The sequence below is a fragment of the Xiphias gladius genome, chromosome 17 (genome assembly GCF_016859285.1).
Source record: "Xiphias gladius isolate SHS-SW01 ecotype Sanya breed wild chromosome 17, ASM1685928v1, whole genome shotgun sequence".
NCBI lineage: Eukaryota > Metazoa > Chordata > Actinopteri > Istiophoriformes > Xiphiidae > Xiphias > Xiphias gladius.
Genome location: NC_053416.1, coordinates 18,685,451 through 18,706,769, shown reverse-complemented (window position 1 = coordinate 18,706,769; position 21,319 = coordinate 18,685,451). Strand labels below are relative to the sequence as shown.

The following is a 21,319-nucleotide window of genomic DNA, read 5'->3' as shown; positions in this document are numbered from 1 at the left end:
TCCAAGTCATCTTTAAGACAAGAAGAAGGCACAGCAGAAGCCAGGGGAGTCCAGTTAGCCTGCTCATAATCCAACGTAACAGACCAAAAAAAAAAAAAAAAAAGAAAAAAAAAAGAAAAAGACCAGACACCAGACACCCCAAAAACAGCATTTACCTCACATAATAATCCCAAGAAACAAACAAATGACAAGTACAAGCATACAGACAGCACATCGGGCTGGTCGTTAGTATAATTTGACCTTGTGGCTTCTGTATGCAGATATGTAGAAGTTTATGGTGCCAGTTATTAAGACATGCTGGTACTTCATTAAGTGAGAGGGAATGTCTGGGTGTTTTTTGACATGTGCTGCACCTAAACATCTGACCTCTGACTTTTTTTTTTTTGCCTTGTCAAGTATTTTTTCCATAAGTATGGTATTCGGGAATGTTTGTTGGTTAGACAAGGATATAATTTACTTATCAGTCTGAGTAAAAATATGTAAACAACCTTGCAGCTGGAAATATGCATACTTGCTTTAAAAAACAGCATTCTTATACTTTAATTAAGAGTTCTGGATATTGAAAGTAACAAGTTGTCCTCTGTAACAGAAATTTTAGTATTTTGGACCCATTTTAAATAAGAGGACAGATCATTATTCTTCAGTAAACACCTCTGTTAATCAAAAGGGGCAAAGATACATGCAAATTTATGATTCTGACTGCATTATTCTCCTTCAAAAAAACCAAGAAAAAAAAAAAAAAAATCATTCTTCATTCCTTCAGTTGGGGGCGCTCTTTCAAAACACTAATGGCTTGTGGGTACAAGTTTAGCAAGTGTCACAATGATCCCAGCCAGTCTCTTAGACCCGCTTCATCCCCCGACCCATCAAGCAGGCAAAGACTGTCATCACCATTTTGGGTTTGACCTCCACGAGGTCTTCCGGGAGAGCATAGACACGGGCTCCGATCTTCCTTGCCATAGAGACAGCATATCTAGGAAGGACAGAGAGGTTGTCTCCAATAAAAAGGTTTACACAGAGTTACCAAAAAAATGGAAAAGGGCTGCTTCTTTCTTTTTGTAACAGAAAATCTTACTTGGCGTTCTCCAGCTTGTCATCTTCAGAGAGGCTGCTGGTTTTTATCAGCTCATAGTTGATGCTGCCAGGCTGGATGGCGTCTATCAGTTCCAATACTGCCAAACTGCTGCTGATCTCCTTGTCCTGATCACCACACCACACACATATTAAGGATTTGACACACATAAGTTTACCTGACCAATGAGAAGAGTGCCTGCCTGTATGGATCATTCCATGCCAACTCACCTAGGGCCTCCCAGTTCACATCATGGACTTTCTTGGAAATTCCTATGAAAACTATTAAATTCGTGGGACCTATAGCTCTCCTCAAGATACTTATTTAGTTATGAATTTTTGAAGTTGGGCCCTTGACGCTTTTCCAAGCCTCACCAGTCACTTACTTTTCACTGGTTTGGGTTGAAATTTGTACTGAACATTCAAGAAAACCCTGAGGATAATTTGCAACATGTATTCATGTAAATAGCTGTTGAATGTTTTACAGTAATCAAATTACCTTTTTACCCAAATGAAGAATCTATCATTTTCGGAAAGGAATATCTCCACTAGTTTTCACTTTATTTCAACCAAATTTTGATTCTATGTAGTATTAATATGGTTCTATCACATCTAGAAGTGATTAGGTCCTGCATAAAAAATTGAGTGCGACAGATCTTGCATACTATAGCTCTGGAGCTGCAAAAACACATTAAGATATTCTTTAAGATGATTCTTTTAAGATGTTAAATTACTCCATCATTTAATGTTTTCTTTTTTTTTTTAAATAGCTAATTTTTTTCATACTTTTCACTGGCTGTTGTATTACATTCAGTGGTTTTCATTGCATAGGTAGTTATTTGCACTATGTTGACTTCAAGGATTTCTGTCTCTGTGTGATACCTATTGAGCCTGTTTTTCATTGGGTTCAGGAAATTGCCAAGTTACAGCTTGGAATGGTTTGTTGCACACTAGATGATGTCATCTTGTTCCGTGTGTCTGGACAAAATAATAATCTTAGTTCATTTCAGTGAAAAATAAGCGAATTGTGAGGCTTACAAAGAATCACAGAAATGGTGAAATAAAGCTCCTAGTGCCAAACTTCAAAAATTCATAACTAAAAAAGTATTTGAAGTAGAGCTGCAGGATTTTGCAAGGTCCCTTGAATTTAATAGACGTTTTCAAATTATTATTATTATTTTTTTTCTTTTTCTTTTTTTCAAGAAAATCCGTGACGTGAAACTGGGAAAAATTCTGAATCCCTGGCGAGTTGGCATGGAATGACTCTGGCATTTTAATGTCATTTATATGATTGTGAAATCATCTTTCCTTTTTTTGAGCATGGAGGTTTATTCTTGACTTTGGGAACACTAAAAAAAATAATCTAACCTCACAGGTCCACTTACTAACTTTCTTTGAGCCTTCAACCACACCTCACAGTCTTCATCAACAAATGGGTCTGACTCAGAGAAATGATACATCAACACCAACCCCCTATAGGACCACATGTTATCACGTGATAACTTGTCATGTGGTGACACCTGAGCCAGCTCCATTTGCTGATGAAGACCATCAAGTGCAGTTGGAAGTTCAGGAAAGGCTTAAAAGAAGAGGTTAGATGATTTCTTCACACATCTGTCACTATATTTAAAGTTCCATATTAAAATATTCTAATTCAATCTACAAATGCAGGTCTTTTCATGGCAATGTAAGCAAAAAGAGGAAAAACAGCTTTACCTTAAAGCTTGAAATCTTGGTTGATTTTCCAGCCTCTGCCAATGTTTTATTCACCCAGTTAACAATGATGTCATCATTTACTTTCTGTCCATCTCCCAGTTCTTCCAATACATTCAACGTATATCTGAAAGAGTGGAGAAGCACCTTGTTTACTATCCATATGAACTGAAAACTCCAGGTAACTGTGTTTAAAAAAAAAAAAAAAGATGTGGGAATGTGGGGCTGAGACTAAAAAACAAAAAACAAAAAACAAAAACAGTAGTGAAGAAACTTTAATTCTGGACACACATTTTTGTTTTAAAACATGTATTTTTCGTTTTAAGAACCACATTGTCATGTCGAGCAGCATGGACTTCTGTATCGTTGTGATTTTTGGGTCACTCAAACCTTGGAAACTCTGACACAAAGACTACAAAATATGGGGAACTACTAAATATGTCAACACACATCCTTTGTGACAGGAGCCAACTGAGTTAATGGAAATGTGGTCTTGATTTGGAGCAATGCACACATACTAACGACACCACTGCCATGAAATGGAGGTTTCTAACTACCCACTCCCTAGAAATTGTTTACAGTAAATATACAGTTATCACAGTGAATCTGGCAATGAAGACTGATGGTGATTGTAGCATTTTATAATACCACAAAGACACACTGACTGAAAAACTAAATGTTATTTGGAAGCACCCCTGGGCATACGAAGATCGTAAGCATTTTGATTTGTTTGTTTTTTTCCCCAGAAAAGTTGAGTAATTCAACCCTCATTTGGCTTTTTTTTTTTTTTTTTTTAGTTCTTTATATATTTTGGTACATAAAAATACTTAATTCTTACTTGTTTTCATTAAGTTCTAAAGAATATTTTAAAAAAGGTGACGGGAGTGAAAATCCAGCACACATTGCTGAAGTGATACTGTTGTAGTTGTGTTTCACCTTCTCATGAGCTGCCAAACCAGTGCCAGAGTCAGGGTAGCGTTGCCATCGTTCAGGTCCTGCCCACCAATGCCAACGAGGGAGAACTTGGCTGTTTTGCCCAGTTCTACTGCATAGTTACAATTTTCCAACTAGGGGCACAAAATAGAATAGTTGGCGAAAGACAACCAAAAAGGTGTTGTTTTCTAGCCTAGTAACAATTGAAGGGAATCTAATTTACCTTTTTCATGTTGGTTCCCAGCTTGGGGTAAGGTGGCTTGTTGACCTTGTTGTTCCAGTCAACAGCCACTTTAATCTTCTCATAGAGTTGAAGGATGACCATGGCATCCTGTAGGTCTCTGGAAGACAGGACGGTGTTTGATTTTTATTAACGTTAAACACATATGAGATCCCACCAGCTTTGCAAACTCTTCAGATGTTAGTGTATACTAAGGAGTGACACAAACTGTCGTGTGTGGTACGTACCCATACAGATGATTGACATGCGGGTTCACTCCCAGAGAGTTCATCCAGTTTCTGAATGTCCTCTCTTCTCTTGTCTCACCTTGACAGCAAAGGATCATGGGATTCAGTTGATCTAACTGGCAGTTCAACTTAGCAATAGTCAATGTGGTTCTAAATATGCATAGCTCAGTAGGCCTGGTACATATTTTTTGATATTTCTCATGCCACTCTATTCAGCTAACTTGTAAATGCATGATGTGCAGACTAATTAATGTATCCAGAGGGAGACTAAGTTAGAGTTGGCTTGTTGTCACATTTTAATGTTAAAATGATTTTTTTATGCTCAAATAAGCCTGCAGGCCAGTTAGTTGACTAACAAAACTAGCTGTCTGTTCAGAACTGGTTCTTCTCAGGTTGTACCTCTCTTGCTCTGGAGTTCAAGGCCCTGAAAACCTGCTTCGTCAGTTGGCTTCTTGCTAGTGGCGATTTTTTAAACAGTTTTGGATACTTCACATGTGAGATTTCTGATTTTGTGTTTTTGGTCTGTGCCTTTCCTCTCTTGTTTGAAGTGAGCTGGTCTTGGTGAACAGAATTACGTGAAAACACATTTTTCCAACCTTTAAATCAAAAGGTGATGACAGTTGTGGGGTTGTTTGCTTATACTGCTGGGCAGCTGTCCGTCAAATGTCATTAAACCCCTACCACAGTCCTGATGAAGCAGGTGATCTGAGTTTGTGACCGTTAAACTCTTAATAATTCCTTTAGTAAGGATGTTTTTTTTTTTTTCCCCCCCAAAGGTGTCACTTATTGGTCATGAATATTTAATGTTACAGAGAAATACTTATGATCTGAGTTTTAAGACTTGGACCAGTGGGGCAAGAACTGAAAACAAGACAGTTTCTTGTGTCCACCAATTGAGGCTACCTTTGAAAACTACTTTACATCGCTTTATTCAACAAATTACTTATTGTTACTGAATTTACTTAGAAGCAACAGAGCAATCTTTTCAAGCATCTCTGGTTGTTGTTTGTGTATTTAGACAGAAATACTGGGAGAATTGTGAAAAAAACTACAAAGCTCTAATACTATGTGTTATCTATCCAGTCTAAAAACTGAGTTTTTCTGCTCTCCATACCTTCCAGCAGTCCCCAGTCAATGTCCTCATTCTCAGGTTTGATCAGCGCTGGATATTTGTTGAACAGATTGGCCACAAAGGCAAGGTTGAGTTTGGGGTTTCCACTAACGACGTCAGCGGGGGTGACAAACTGTCGACAGCTAAGCCTGTCAGCCTGCTGCAGCATGGCTTCTGCCCTCTTCATGTCGTCTTTCTCCTGAACAACACAGAGAACACATGCTCCGATCAAAGACACCGTACAGCTGTTACCACGATGAAGATACTCAACTCTGAGCGTTGACTGTCAAAGTGCTTACACTGAAGCCTGCCATGTTGATGTCTATGCGAGGCTGGTCTTCATCGGTGCCTTTTGGAGAGATTTGATTCAGGAGGTGGAAATAGGCCCTTGAGTCCTGGAATATAATGTAAACAACCAAATACAATCAGACTTCTGCTAATAAATGAAAAGAACTGTGTAACACAATTGTAACTTTCTGTCTCATGACGACAGATGCATTAATAAACTTAATACTGCTTGGGTGCAGCTTTTCGTGTGCACAGTATATTTTGTATTTTGTCTAACATTTGCGTTATTTTAGGTAATGTGGGTGTTTCAAACTTCAAACAGGCATTTTGCCAGAGAAACAAAAGCACTATTTACCATTTTAAGAGGTCTTTGTAAATATATTAAATCCCCTCTTAAACATTTGATAGTTTGTTAGTGTTAGCCAGAGCCACTACCCATTCGAGCAGTGGAGGCATCTATTTGAGTTAGTTTGTGCAAACACATTCATGTACCGTCTGGTCCAATGTGCTGATAGATGCCTTGGTGGTGTGGTGCGTTGGCGTGTCAAATTGGCGAAAAACAAACAAACAAACAAACCCTACAGACACTTCCTACAAGGACCTTAAAACCAAAAGTTAATAAAAAATAATCTGTAAGTATTATCATCACTCTCTGAGTGGTTTCCCTTCCTGCATCTAGGCCCACCTTGATGTCAGAGCTGAAGTTGTTGATCTTCTGCCAACCAGCATTTTCCAGGTGGAAGTTTGCCCAGCGCAACAGCAGTTCTTCTGGAGACAGCTTCATCAGGTCCTCCAGTGTTTCCCCATCTCTCAGCAATGCTGCCAGCGCTGCAGAAGGGTGTTAACGATCAGTTTAACTACTTGACAACAGACCAGGAAACGCTAGTGATAGGACTACAGAGTCAAATACATGTTATGTAATGGACAAACTAAACTATGGCCCGTACCTTCATTTCTGCTGAGCTCAATGTCAGCAAACAGACCGATCTTGATGATCTGCCAAAGCAGGCCCAACACCAGATGGGGCTTCCCCTCTTTAAGGTCTAAGGCACCAATGTTTACCACATGGCAGCCAATGGCAGAAGCTGAGTTCAAGGCCAGGTTCAGATTCTCCTGTAAGGTACAAAGCATCAGCTGTTGGTTAATTTGCATAAAAAGTGATGGGAGGAAAAAAAAAAAAACAAGAAAAAAAAACACTGCACCATCATAGATTAATTTTGACTGACCTGTATTGTAAATGGCGTCAGTTTCTTCTTATTTATGGTTCTTTCATCGATGGTGTCTGGCACTGACAGGTTGATCATTTTGCTGTGCAAACATACAAAACCAAACGTGAGCTTTTTTCAGACATTTAATGCAGTGTCCATATTGTAAAATAAGACAGAGATAGCAACCAAAATCTTCATTGTTTGCAAAAGATTTTGAAAAGCGTCTGAACTCTGGCAATAAGCAACTTTGTGTCAAAAATGTAATTTGCGTGGACAAGGAATTTGCCATGTCAAGAGTCCAGTTAGGGATCTTTGTTGCACATAATCACTCATTTCTTTCTCCACTCATTTCTTATCTATACTGAAAACTAATTAAGGCTAAGATGCCTGAAAAAAATAAAAATTTCATTTTTCTAAATGTTGACTTTTTGTTGTGGTAACCACAACAAAAAGTGGGTGTATGCATTTAGACAAAATGGCATACTGTAACAAACATGTCTCATATCAAGTTGCTTCTTAATCAGCATGTGTCGGTCTACATGCTGATCACAAGTCCTCAATATCCCTGTTAAGTTCCCCTACAGCTTGTGAACAGTGTCTCTCTTTGTCATGCAGTTCATCTGTTTGGTATATGTGCGGACACAGATGATTTCTCTGCAACTCTGCAATCTTTTTTATGCTAATCTAAATACTCACATGACAAGGCGTTGATTACTTGCAAGACTGTTTTTTTAGCCGCCAAATGCTAACTGGCATTCAGCCAATTATGAACCACCTTTACAGCAGTGTTTACAATTTTGATTATGATACTTTAGTGTTAAAGTCATTTACTGTTTCAACTAGTATACATTTGTATACCTTGAACTTGTGATTTAACAAAGAGAAACAGATTTGGAAAAAGTATCTAATCATTTATGGATTTCGTTTCAATGAATGTTGTAGTATTGTGCTAGTATCAGTATCTTCTCTGCAGTGCAAAATAGTATATCGTCATGGTTGACCAACATCCCCAATACAGGCTCATATTTATCTTTGTATCAGCCCGAATGGGACCACAACATTAAGTGCAGTGAGATGGAGGTATCTGACATTTATGTCAGAAGGGTAGCTACATGATGGAGGGGAGAGCCGTGTTGCTTGCTTGAAGTGAAAACAGGATCTCTCACCAGAGTACTATACCATCTCCGACAGATGTGAAGAGGGAGTCTGTGTTGGGATCCATGGGCAGGACATGTTGACAGTCAGGATCTTTTTCCAGAGCAGTGTTGATCCAGTTAACAAAGGCATATCGCTCTTCCTCTGTAAGTGTGTACATATACAAGCATCAGTTAAAAGCAAAACACCAACAATATAATGTGACATCGCTCATGAAGGTTATATTGTACGTTATGGATTTCTTCAATAGTGAATGAAACATCTCTACCTGAATTGCAGAAAGCAGAAAAGTCAACACTTTATGACAAAAATTAGCAGCAGCTGGAGAGAGAAAGGAGATGATGTCCATGATGTCAGGACCCTCTGCAACTTACCAGAGAACGAATGTTGTGTGCCTTCGCTTGACAACTCAGACGTCCCTCCAATAGCCAGGATGCCTTCTTTTCTGTTGATGACCTTGCGGAAAGTTTTTGCTATTTCACTGCCCCTCAGCTCCTGGACAATCTAAAACAAAACCAAAGAATAATTAGTGACCAATTACTACTATACCACGAAAATCCTACGTTATTGCTTTAGGCTGAAAATTATAGGGCTGTAGTCTCCAGGTCAACTAGTTGATAGGTTGGTCAATATGCTCACATCCGATTAAGACTTCCAGGATTAATCCATTATTTACTGCGGCGGGGGGGGGGGGACTACCTTTGAAAACACAACTTTGTACTTGCCCAACCGAATGGTGACTGCTAGGTCTAACCTATTTAATGTTTGCTGAACGTTTACTGAACATTTACTGTACATTTGCTCGGAGTTGGCTCCAGACCAAAAAGTCAACTTTAAAAACTTTGCAAACAGCAGTTTGCAAATCAAAGCTCAACAAGCAACATGGCATATCATCTAAAAACGGTAGGCTAACTTGCTTGTGTTAGGATGCTCCATTAACTTTTGTGTTAACACTTGAGGCTTTGAGTGTGTATTCCTCAGTAGTTCTTGTGCTGGGATCACCAGTTGATATTGTTCTATTTTAAGAAATCATATTAATATGGGCAGGTGAACACTAGTCGGCTCTAAGTCTGTTGTCATTATTTCAGTAGAAACTAATTAAGTTAAAATGATTTAATATGCTGCAAATACTAGCTTTTTATGTTTATTTATAATTTATTGAAGCTAATAAGGCAACCAAGTAGAGCACACTAAATGAACTGTGGCCGATTAAGTTAATGTAGAGAGAGGGTGCAGATTTTTTTTTCCCCTACGACCAATCGATTGGTTGAAGAGTAGGTACGATATCAGTCAACCAAGATTTTCTTTGGTTGACTACAGCCCTAGACAATTGTGGAATATTTAAGATATTTCTATGTGCATTTTGATTTTTGGATAAACAATTGTGTTGTAGAGGTAAACCAATTTAAAAAATAATTATATAAAATGATTGACATTACTTGGGTTAATAATAATTGAAAGAGTTGCCTTCTGCTATTCAAAACAGTTTTCTGCTTATGTTTCAATTATAAGAAGGAAATTATCAATAAATATTTGTAACTCTGAAAGCACTAACTGAATCCTTTTCTGACATATACATTCAGTGGCTACTTGATTAGGTTAAACTGTCCAGTTTAATTCAATTCAATACAACAGCTCAACTGTATATCTGCAAATTTATAAAGAAATCACAGCCAGATCAACCACATTGTGGTATTTTCTCACCATAATTTTTGCTTCCACAAATCACTCATGATGGGTATTTGTCAATCAATTTTGAGTGAATTAAAAAAAAAAAACAAACAAAAAAAAAACAAACCTAAAAAACAAACAAACTTAATTCTAAAAATAGTAATTTGATTAAATCAATGGTGAAAACAATCTTTAGTTGCAGTCATTCGTCTGTATGAAAGCCTAAATCATCATCTCTCTATTTACTGCTGTTTGCATCCTTTGTTGTCTTCAAGCTCCTGTTAGTCATCAGGAAAGCCAAGGTCACTCGGCAGACACAGCTGTCTTGCTGGAATTTCTCCTCACTGCCATAATCACACAAAGCCAACCTGCCAGCTACAGGGCTGAGAAAATATGATGAACGTGGTCAGGGTTAGGGTTATATTAAGGGGCTGAAAACAGCGTTTATTACTATGAAAAGTCCAGGAAGATGTCAGGTCAATGGGTTCATAAAAGCAACTGATGTTGTGTGATGCTTTTAAGTACACTGTAGTGATTTAAAGTGAGACTGTGCTTTCATCACACATCTAATCTAAGTATTAGAGTGCTGAGTATGTGAGTGCCAGTATGTGATTAGTGTTATCAAGAGTAACAGTAAACTGCCAGAGGAACAGCTGTTATCATCCTCCACCACACTAACACTACCCTCAGGCTTGTCCCTACACCCCAACATTAAATAATTACCTCTAAACATTAAACCAGTCTCAACAACAACTAATGAGACCATAGAGAGCTCTGAGGTATGAGCATGTAGTGTATCAGTGAAGAACAACATGTGAGCGGCTTCAGTCAAAGCTGCTTTGACAAAAAGTATTTTATTGTAATTTGTGCGATACTTCCTGAAGCTGAGGTTATCGCTGCTTCATCAGTAACCACAGCCCCACAGGCGCTGGTGCGACCACAATGAGCCATTCAGCCTGCTACTGGTAGATTTGTTTAAAAAGCATAGCACACTTTACCCCAAACATACACAAGGTCACAGGGTGCCAGCTTGCATTGTTTATGAACTCTAGACAAAAGAGGCAACTACAAAAAGACAGTCATGACCTTGCATGAATGTTAGAGATTTCCACTTAATTCTGCAAGTATAGCAAACAGCAATTTTTTAGCTTACACATTCTCATGTATGTGCTGTGAGGAGGACACTCACATTCATCATCCATGAAAACATATTTTGTATAGTGGTGTTTTGTCAAACCCTGGTTTTGAAGCGCACACCTTTCCGAAACAATGGCACAATGCTGTTTTTCAGCCAACTAGGAAGTCCCGAATATAGTCCCTTCCCGCCCGCACATGAACAGTACTGGACTGTACTATTCAAATCCCAGTTTTTCCAATAAATAAATAAATAAATAAATAAATAAATAAATAAATAAGCAGAACAATCAGGTGACAATTGGGCCACGAGTGATTATCTCCACAAATTATACACACAAAGGGGTTGTTATTTGCCAGATATTGTCCGACTTTTACTTACACTGTTCCATATTATTTAAATATTACATTTTTTATTTTCCAATTATAGTATATGTTATCTCTTATTTAATTTTGATGTATTTTATTATATTTTATTTGTACTTTTAATTGCCTGTTTTTAGTTAATTGTTGTCCTGAAATGTATCAATTCTGATGTTATCCACGTAAAGAACCTTGTACCTTTGTTTTGAAAGGTGCAGTATGAATAATGCACCTTTCAGCTCATTTTATTAAGTTTGCAGCTCATTATATTACAAACTGCAAGATTAAAAATGAGCCCATTACAATCCTCCAAAGTTCAGTTTTAGGTTCATTCAGTTCAATTTGTTTCACTCTGTCATTATCATAGTCAGGGTTAAGTTTACTAAATATTCAACAGTCACACACCCTAAAACAAGACATCTGAACTATTATACTACATAATAGTACAACTACATTGAGATTTTCAATCATGCTGTGCTCCTGTACCAGAAGGGTGGTCTGTGAATGACTGCTCCCTCATCACTGCTGAAACAAAAATACTGAAACTCACACCACTTTGCTGACCTCTCTTCCACATTTCCTTAGTATGTATGCCTGTGTGTGTGGTTTGTAGATGGCTTTAATCTCTTATTGTGCATTTAGCTGCTAAAAGTTGCTTTGCAATTGGTCCTGCTCAGGAGTGCGAGGTGCTTTTAAGCAGAGCAGAAAACAAAGTTCTGACCAGAATGTGAAAATTTGTCAAGCTTGAGACTATGAGCTGTTCTGAGCTCCAATTAACGTACCGACAAAAACTCTTCAAAGCTGATCTTATTATCCTTGTTGCGATCTAGTTTCTGGATGATCTCTCGAACCATGTATCCAGGTAGGGCATGGCCAGCCTCTTTAAGGAGCTCATTGAGTTCATAATCACAGATATATCCATCGTTGTCCAGATCTACAAAAACAGGAAAGAAAATACCATTAGACACCAACGGTCATTGTTACCAACAGTTATATAGTTTTTATTAATCATTTGGCCTACAAAGAAATTATATTAAATCCCAATCAAAAGTTCCACTTCTTGTTTGGATTTCAATTAACAAAAAATTAAATAGTCTGCACGCTTAACAAGATGTAACCAGCAAAAATTTTGCTAATGTAAATATTAAATGACCTAATGAACATATTGTCATGATGAAATGTCTTTTACTCACCAATTTTCCCAAAGATCTCCCTCATCTCCTCCATCTCCTCTTTTGTTATCTTTCCAGACATTTTTCTGTGATTGACCTGAGGTGGTCAGTCAGAGAAAGGTGGGACTGCAGAGAGAAAAAGTGTACGGTCATCAGCAGGGTCTTTAAATGACAGGAGGGACGACTTTAGGGGAACCTCATCAGCCTCCCGTAAACCTCCTTTTATTTCCTTGCAACTTTTCCAGACTGCTGCAACCTTCTGTATCTTCAACCAGCAGAGGTATTTGTACTCCCTCATCTCACGGCTCACTGCTCACTGCTTAAGATTGCTTAAATCACAAAGCAGCCTCAACTTTTTACGTCCTTGCCAACGGAGAAGTGACCTTACCTCTCCAATGCAGCTCAACAAAAGTCACTCCCCATCTTCTGTAAGGACTAAAAGCTCTTAAAGTAGTACCTCATGTACCCGTCTCCTCTCTGATCCCCACCTCTGCTGTTCATATCTACTGTTCTCTTTAGTTTTTCCTTTTAGCTCCTTTCCTTTTCCAAGCACGTCTCTCTCCCATAATCAAAGTAATTTCCTGTTTGTTCTATTGAATAGCAACGAGCCTGTGTTGTTGAAAAAAAAAAAAAACGTGTTAATCTGCTCTACAAATCAAAAGAAATTTTATTTTAGTGTAAGAATAATCTTTCATGCAATCTGAGCCAGCTGTTTTATCTGACAACATAACATCTGGATGATTTCTGAGAGAGCTGCTTCTCTGAAATGTAAAGACCTTGATGCTGGTTCATCATGGTGGTGTTTGAGCTGTATTTTTTTTTCTTTTTTTACAAATAATGGTAGCTGAGAAAAATGTCCCCACTTAGGAGAGACATTCATTTAAACGTGTAAAGACTGAAGTAAAAAAACAAGACCAGTGAGACTCAGTCTCTGGGTTATTTTGCTTGTACCAAAAACACTGTGTTCCCAAACTCCTCTGAGGCAAAGTAACCATCTGAAAAATCACTGAAAATAAGGAATTCCTCTGAGTAACTCCTTCCCGTTCTCTCGTGGCAGAGGAATGCATGAGGCCTGGATAGATCGAGCTTCACTTACAGAGAGGTGAGCGGGGTGTGCTGCATGTCTCTCTCCAATGTTAAACTGGTATGATGGCATTCCTCTCCAACACAAGTGTTCAGAAAACAAAGATGAGGTTTATACAGCGGTAAAATAAGGATCACAGATTTTTTTTTCCAGGCAGAAAAGTGTTCCTGATTTAAAGTAGAGATTGTTGATTTTCAAAGTGTATTAGTCAGACATCCTGGGCAAGGCCATTTTGGGTTCCACAATACAACATGAGTAAAACCATATTAGGGAATAGTTGAATTTCCAGTTAGTCAAATGGATCAGTTCCTACCTGATTCTGAATAATTAAAAGTAATTTATGTCTGAAGTGAGTGATTTCAGCCATCTAGTCTTTCCCTGGCCACAGCAGCGTCACAGGCAGATAAACAATTAACAAAAGTCAAGTAACTGTGCATCCTCTTTCATGAATGAAACTATTAATAGTATTCATGAAAGATGATCCAACAGTGGCGATGTGTTCTCCGAGCCGTGACTCATTTCCTATAATGCTATTCTTTCAAACAAAAAGTGATGACATAATAACACTTCGTCCTGTAAAAATATAGAATGAGTTTCCTATCAAAGTCATTGATACAATATCATGTTTAGTCTGGTTTAATTTATGATTTAAAAAAAAAAGTGCAAAATATAGTAGAAAAACTGACTGTAGGTAATTACGACAAGGACAGATTTGTCATTTAAGTCAGCTTCAGCACCAACAGAGATACTTTTAAATGCCACTCCATGAATCACAAAAAGTGTTTCTCTTCTACAAAGTAACACTAAATCGGGACAGGCAAAAACTCCTTACTAAACGATTAGGAAAATGACAACAGTGTTGCTATATTTAACTTTTCTCCAGAAGGCTGTGAAATGTGGCTGCTGAAGTCAGCCCGGCTACAATAAGGGCCGACAAACATTACCTCATTTGCCAGCCCTTGTCACACCCTCAACAGACGCAGAGTGGAAACAGAAGCGGGGTTGAGTACATGGAGCAGGGGCACAAATGGCAGGAGACAAATGTGAGACGTATCTGATGGTACAGAAGAATAGAGGGTTTGTAATCATCGTCACAAACCACAGCAATAAATCTTGTGTAACGCTAGAAAATGAGTCCAGAGTGTCAGGCTCCAATGACAGTTGCTTTCTTTGACAGCTGGTCTGTGTGCTTGGAGAGATGAGAAAATTCCTGCGCTCTTCTAAACACAAAACCAACCTCCTAAATGGAGTGGCTCGTGTTTGCCTAAAAGCATATCAATACTCCGGATAGAGTTCAAACACATTATTGAAATGTCAGTACTTTGCCACAGTGCAAGGGTCCAGTAGATGAGAATGATGCTGCCATACCTTTGACTGATAAAGAGAAACATAGCTAATATGGGTAAAAGATTTCCCAAATTGGAAGATTTTGAATTTTGAGCTGAAATGAGGATTCAAAAGGACCCCCAAAAAGGTTCTATAGGAATGCAGAAACATACAATGATAACAAATACAAGTCCTCTAAACACATCTCTGTGTAGGTTGTCAGTCATTTAGGTCACGTGATATCTAGCAGTACCAAAACAAGAGCAACTGGACTTGCTTTGGAGTCTATAAAGACATTTCAACACTCATTCAAGAAGCTCTCCCCGTTCTCTTGCTCTTTTTTTTTTTACAACTGGATATCGCCCATGCACAAGTACTTCTTTCCAAGCACCAGCTTTGATTATTGAGCCAAAAACAGCACATTGACGCCGTTTACAATCGCCTTTGATGGATCTTTCAGTCAATCTAAATTGGAGCGCTGTTCCCAGATGGCATGATTTAAATGTGTAGAGCTGACACACCCCACCCTGTGTTTCATCCACATAGTTATACTAGAAATGTGAGGCACACAAATAGATTGGGCACCCTTCCCAAGTGCGGTCAAGTTCATATGCGCACACACCCAACTTAGTCTGCAAGAACATTGACATTTTTACTCCGTCACAATCGCCTGCAGATGTGAAGCAAACTGACTCATAAACACCAAACAGTCTGTAACACCAGCCCTTTATTTCCTTTTCAGCCTGTGTGGATTAGATAAGCACAGCCATACTGACAGATAAGGAGGAGGTGAGGACAACTAATACTGTATGTTTACATCTCTGACATCATGTACAGCTATAGACATAACAACCTGGGCTGGATTTAGGGGTACTATAAAAAGCTTACAAAGCTTGACTATATGGTGAATCATCATGGAAATTTTTATATGAAATGGCCCCTTGACATTATCTTTACAACCTGCTCACTACAGTACACTACTTTTCACCAAATGAAAGGACGGAGCTGTAGTAAATGATGCAGCAGGTTAATAAGGCTTGTGCTAGCAAAGGTTTTAACACAGGAATCCTCCACCAAACATCTCTTAACAATGTCGTCAGACAAGTTACTGAGGTGCTGCTGAATCATGTTAGGCTGTTTCTGCTGCAGGTAAGCAGACACACCGACAAGGGTTTGCCATTACTCAACAAAAGCACGGTAAAGCATTATCCTTTAAATACCGTATCATCAGACAGTACAAAACACAATAATTGTTAAGTACCACCCTTTCCTCATGCAAGCATTTTGCTGAAGTGTCCCTAGGCAATACACTGCATTCCTACTGCAAGAGAATTGCTCTGTGGAGATTAATGACTCATTACACTATTTTTTGTTTTATGCATTGTAGAACAGTTAAAAAAAAGAAGAAAAAAAAAAAAACAGTATTCCTCTATGCCACATTTCCATGGGAGTTTGTTTCCTCACTAATCCTAAAGAAACTGATCAAATCTTCACATTTGGTACACAGTTGGATGACCACGTGGATAGGTGGCGCTACGGCATCATGATAAAGTTAATAGGTCACAACTCAGTGATCAAGTTTCACTCACTTCAATGATTCCTCCAGTTACTGGATCCCAATTATTCATAGGATTGAAATATTCAAAAGCAAAACAATGCATACATCTATCACTATGTGCATTTTTATGCAGATTGAGATTAAAAATGTCTGAACATTTTCTCTTCACAAGGTAACAAATTTATGGGATTGTACAGCCTTCTACTCGGAGTGAGTTTAATGCTAAATGAAGCTTGAGAGTACATGAACGAGTGCAGCTAATAAGTAACTCAATCACTTTCACTGCGTTGAATAACAAGTGAAGGCACCTGTTTAAAATCCGCACAGCACAGAAAGTGGGGCAACCTGTTCATTCGCACAGGTGTGAGCGTGTGCATGGGCGGAAACAAAATATATGCACACTCCCTCCTCCTCCTTGACTGTCTGGTTTGTCTTTACAGAGATAGCATCAGACACCTAATATCTGTATTTAACACACCTACGTTAGGTGCTCTCATATGGTTCTGCAGCATGAGCAAGGAAAACTCACATTTTACTTCAGCGGTTGTAAAGCACAGTACACATGCCACACGTGACCACACCAATCACACTAATGACAGGCAGAGTTAAAAAGAATTACAACTTTTTTTTGTGTCACACAAAGGAAGTGCAAACAACCCTTTTTCCAGTGCTGACACTATGAACGAAACTTTTTCTCCTGAGTCCTGATGCCAATAATGGATTTATTACTTTTTTCTTTGAGAATTAAACATGTTTAAAAATCTTTCTATCAAAATTTGACAGTGTACATGCAAAAAAGCATTTTAACAGAGGACAGACGGTAAAAAAATGCTGAATAGAAAATACCGAGCGATGATGAGCAACTGTATTCACAACACACTTCTTGTTCCAAGTCACAATATTTATCGAGTTGAGATTTGGGTTTTTCTGATACCATCAGACAACCTTGTTGGTCAGTGCTGTTCCAACAGTGATCCACAATTGGGATCCCAGATGTATGTTTGCTGCACGTACTGCAGCCCCGGAAAAATCTGGTAAATCATTCAGGGCAGTAAACAACATAAACCAATGCTTTGCAAGGGCGAAAAAACAAACAAACAAAAAAAAGCCGCTGAGTAATGAACTGGGCTGTTTCATTTCAGCTTTAAAACAATCACCACCCAGCCTTTCCCAACATACTGTTACACCAACTTAAATAGAGACCATGTTTGAACGATTTCTTTTGGAAAAATCGTTATACCAACTCATGCATGGAGTGAAATTCCACTTTGCAAATGTCTCATACTATATCAAAAGAAATATGTCACCCAAGAGAGACAAGGGCAGATTTATTTAACTGAGGGTAAAACATTTACTCTAATTGTCCTGGCATCATATGAAAGTGTCAAGAAGAAAAAAAACGTGACCTTTCATCACAAGAGCAAACAGTGAGGTTACACACGCCTAGCACTGCACAAGACCTATTTGACCAGGCGTCAGCTTGCGCACAGGCTGTATGTGTGAGTGTGCTTATGTATGGGTCATTCATGCGCCAGCTTTATGTACCGGGAATAATTTTTTTTTTTTTAACTAGTGCATGCTCCACCTATGCGACTTCATCCGGTGAGTGGCGGCGTACAAAATGAGCGAACCTGGTTGTGTCTGACTTGCTCCTTGCAGTTGCATTTGTCAAGTTCTCAAACCTGTAGGGATATTTCCAAAAGTTCTAAGAAAACATGGGCCTTATGTATAATTTTCAAAACAGATACTTAAACAAGCACCCAAGAGTTACCAGTTACCTTCTATGTTACTTTAGTTGTGTCTTTTATTAGTTTATACTACTTTACTTTACCTCTACTAGAAGTTATGCGGTCACAAATGAAAGGAGTCAGAGACTCTTTTATTCCAGTATTTTAGGACCTATGCAGCGCCGTGAGGATGAGTAGGCTGCAGTGAAGCTGCAGCTAAAGCTAGCCGGCTAGCGACAGACATGCAAGTTTTACAGACAGGAAACTATTCCACTTTACCCTGCAAATCCACCCCTCTGAACAGAGGATAGCGGCTATCACAGAGAGGAAAGATTAAGACGAGGGTGTTGTTTTAGTGAACGACGCAGAGACAAACTCCGGCTGTAAGCAGTTGTTGGTCTAGAAGTTGCCAGGAAATTGGTACTCACCGTCGGTGCGCCTGAAATTCCAGACAGCGTCCAGTCTGGAGTCCTGCCTCCTCCACGTAGAGACAAAAGTAGACCGCAGTTGGAATGTTTCCCCGCCCCGCCCGCTGACGTCAGCGCCAGGCGTTGAGGTCCGGGCTATGGAGTATCAGCTATGCCAAAACTTAAAATAAATTTAAACGTGAAAAGATGTAATTTTTTTTAAAATAAAATTATTAACAACGAATCTTGGGAAGTTTTACAAATATCAAGCATTCATGGTTTTGTACATTTTTTATAGTACATATTAAATGTGCATTACTGTACATATTGTATGTGTGTGTTTATGTGTATATATGCTCAGTTGGTCTCAACAGTCCTGCAAAAATTCCTGTCTCCATGAAGGCTGTGATGTCCATTTTTTGTTAAAACTGTTCTAGTGAGGTGCTGATTCAACTGTATCATCATTTTGAGGATGTAGTTTGTGGCGCTGTTGAACAGTACTGCATTATATAGAGAGGTGTTTCTGTTATTTAGTCTAACCTCATTGATATATATGGGGTGGATATCATAATAGAAACACCTGTTAGTATGACACAATGCAAATCAACAGCATCAGGATCCTGCAAAATTATCATACAGTTGAATCAAAACCTCTCTGAAACAGTTTATGTAATTAAATCCTCCTTAACTGTCATTAAGGAGGATTTATTGTAGAACTGTTGTATTAGAGTGCATTAGTTTCAGCTAGCTGTACCTAATAAACTGCCAACTGAGTCTATGTACTATGTATATATACAGTGCTGTGCCATGAATACTTTTTATTTACCAATTAACTTTACACAAAGTGCAGCAAACAGAAAAAAACTAAATCAAATCAATATCTGGTGTGACCAACCTTTGCCTTTAGAACAGTACCAATTCCCCTGGGCACAATTTTTTAAGGTATTTGGCAGCTAGGTAGTTCCAAGCATCTTGGAGTATTTGTCACAGTTCATCTGTGGATTTAGGCTGTCTCATTGTCTGCTTTCTCTTTATGTATTCATGTCAACTGGCTCTGTGATGTTGAGATCTTTGTGGACGCCATACCATCTGTTGCAGGACTCCCTGTTCTTGTCACTGAAGATAGTTATTTATGACTCTGGCTGTATGTGTGGGCCCGTTGTCATGTTGCAGAATGAATTTGGGGCTGCTCAGATGCCCCCCGGATGGTATTGTGTAATGGATAAGAACCTAAACATCGAAAGTGCGAAAAACTTTTGCACAGCACTGTATAGCTGTTTATTTTTCTTTGTTGATATAGTGTAGTATTTTCTTTCTTCAGTGCTACTTTAACTTAAGTGTTTGTCTTTCTCTGTCCTATCCTATTTGATTTTTACCCGTCTTATTTTTTAAATTCTAATTTTATTTCATTTCTTCTTCTTATGAAAACATTTGTGCGTGTGAAGTTCTGAGGGGGTTCCAACTGCATTTGATTGTAAAATCTTGTTTAATGACAATAAGCTGGACCTAACCTAACCTAATGTAACCAATGGTTTAAAGATAAAGAAACAAAACAAAACAAAAACGAAAGTGATGCCCATTTTCACACTTGGTTAACCTGTTTTAAACCACCCAGCCGGCTGAGGCTTGCTGGTGCCAACCTGTGTGGAATTTGTATGTTCTGTATGGGTTTTGTCCAAATCCAAAGACATTCACCTAACCTAGCCAGGTTAGGTTTAACCTTAGGTGTGAATGTGAGTGTGAATAGTTGTCTGTCTGTATATACTTTATGATGGACTGGACCTGTACAGGGTGTATATAATATACGCCATACACGTTCCTGCTCCCCATTGCCCTTCTTTATAATAATCACGTTTTTTGTCATAGTTAAATGATTATTTATTACTGTACAAATGAATCAGTTATGCATATTCTACATTGAGTCCAATATTATACATAGAGATTTTTGGAGGGCTAGAATCAAAATCCAAAGTCTGCTCAAGTTAAGGCAAGATATCTGAATTGGTCAGACCATAAGGAAAATTTTGCTCATACCAAACCTTTTCTTAAGAAATATACAGGTGTAGATAAGGGCAGCACGGTATGTCTGTCCCTTTAGTTTAAAATTAATTCTCTTTTTATCTAAGAACATTTGACCTTGTTTTCATCCGAGTTACAATGATTTATGCTGAATTTACAGGATTATTTTGGGTACCAATTATTTGAGAGGAATTAAGACAACTCCAGTTTTGCCTGATGCCTTGTAGATAACACTTAAAAGTTAAAGATGTGGCCTAAAAAAAAAAGCTAAAGAACAAACAAAGTCAGAATATGAACAGATTGAAATCGAAACCGAAATTAGTAGCATAGTGGCTCAAGGATAGTGCACTAATAAATTATTAATATCCATCCATCCACCATTGGTGCTCATAGGGCCTAGTGAAGAGGTGGAAGACATACAGTATAAAGCATGCTATCAGCAGGGTCTACAAGAAGTCATCAAAATTCAAAGGTGTTTTCAAAATAGTAATTTGAAATGTCACCCTTGTTGGCTTCTGCTTGTGCTGGGTTGAAGGCGAAAGAGAAGCTGGATTCTTTTGCAAAGCAACGTGTGATAAAGAACAACTACAGTTTTTGTATGTCAGAAGCCAAAGGTGTTTCGGGAAAAAACGTTAATAGGCTGTTGCTGGTATATTAGGATGGAGAGGTACAGGGAAGTCTTCTGTACCAAATGTTGTAAAAGTATCCTATAAAGACACAATGATTGTAGAGCAGCAGGGGAGCTTTGTAAGAGGAGACAAGAGGTTGGACGAAACAGAGCAGTGTGTAATATGTTGCTTAAAACATGAGACATAGAGTGAGATGATGAGAGCAAAACTGAGGGCTGAAGCATATGTAAGAAGTTACAAAAGATTATAGCCTATTAAGATTGAACAAACGAACACAATGAG

The 21,319-nt window shown here is 38.4% G+C and overlaps 1 protein-coding gene across 2 annotated transcripts; it reads right to left on the bottom strand.

The window, feature by feature from the left end:
• Positions 1-373: 373 nt before the first annotated feature.
• On the bottom strand, positions 374-18,522 carry pls3 (plastin 3 (T isoform)). 2 transcript variants are annotated; one of them, XM_040150791.1, is made up of 16 exons: positions 18,411-18,522; positions 12,309-12,413; positions 11,898-12,049; positions 8,322-8,451; positions 7,959-8,091; positions 6,811-6,892; positions 6,532-6,697; positions 6,270-6,412; positions 5,596-5,691; positions 5,300-5,495; positions 4,186-4,264; positions 3,941-4,058; positions 3,721-3,851; positions 2,788-2,911; positions 1,076-1,200; positions 374-973 (listed from the first exon to the last, which is right to left on the bottom strand). In XM_040150791.1, the coding sequence occupies exons 2-16, from the start codon at positions 12,367-12,369 to the stop codon at positions 841-843; spliced, it is 1,869 nt and encodes a 622-aa protein (XP_040006725.1). In that variant the 5' UTR covers positions 12,370-12,413; positions 18,411-18,522; the 3' UTR covers positions 374-840. The 2 variants fall into 2 exon arrangements, with proteins under 2 accessions (XP_040006725.1, XP_040006726.1); XM_040150792.1 differs by lacking the exon at positions 18,411-18,522 and adding an exon at positions 16,287-16,514.
• Positions 18,523-21,319: the final 2,797 nt, after the last annotated feature.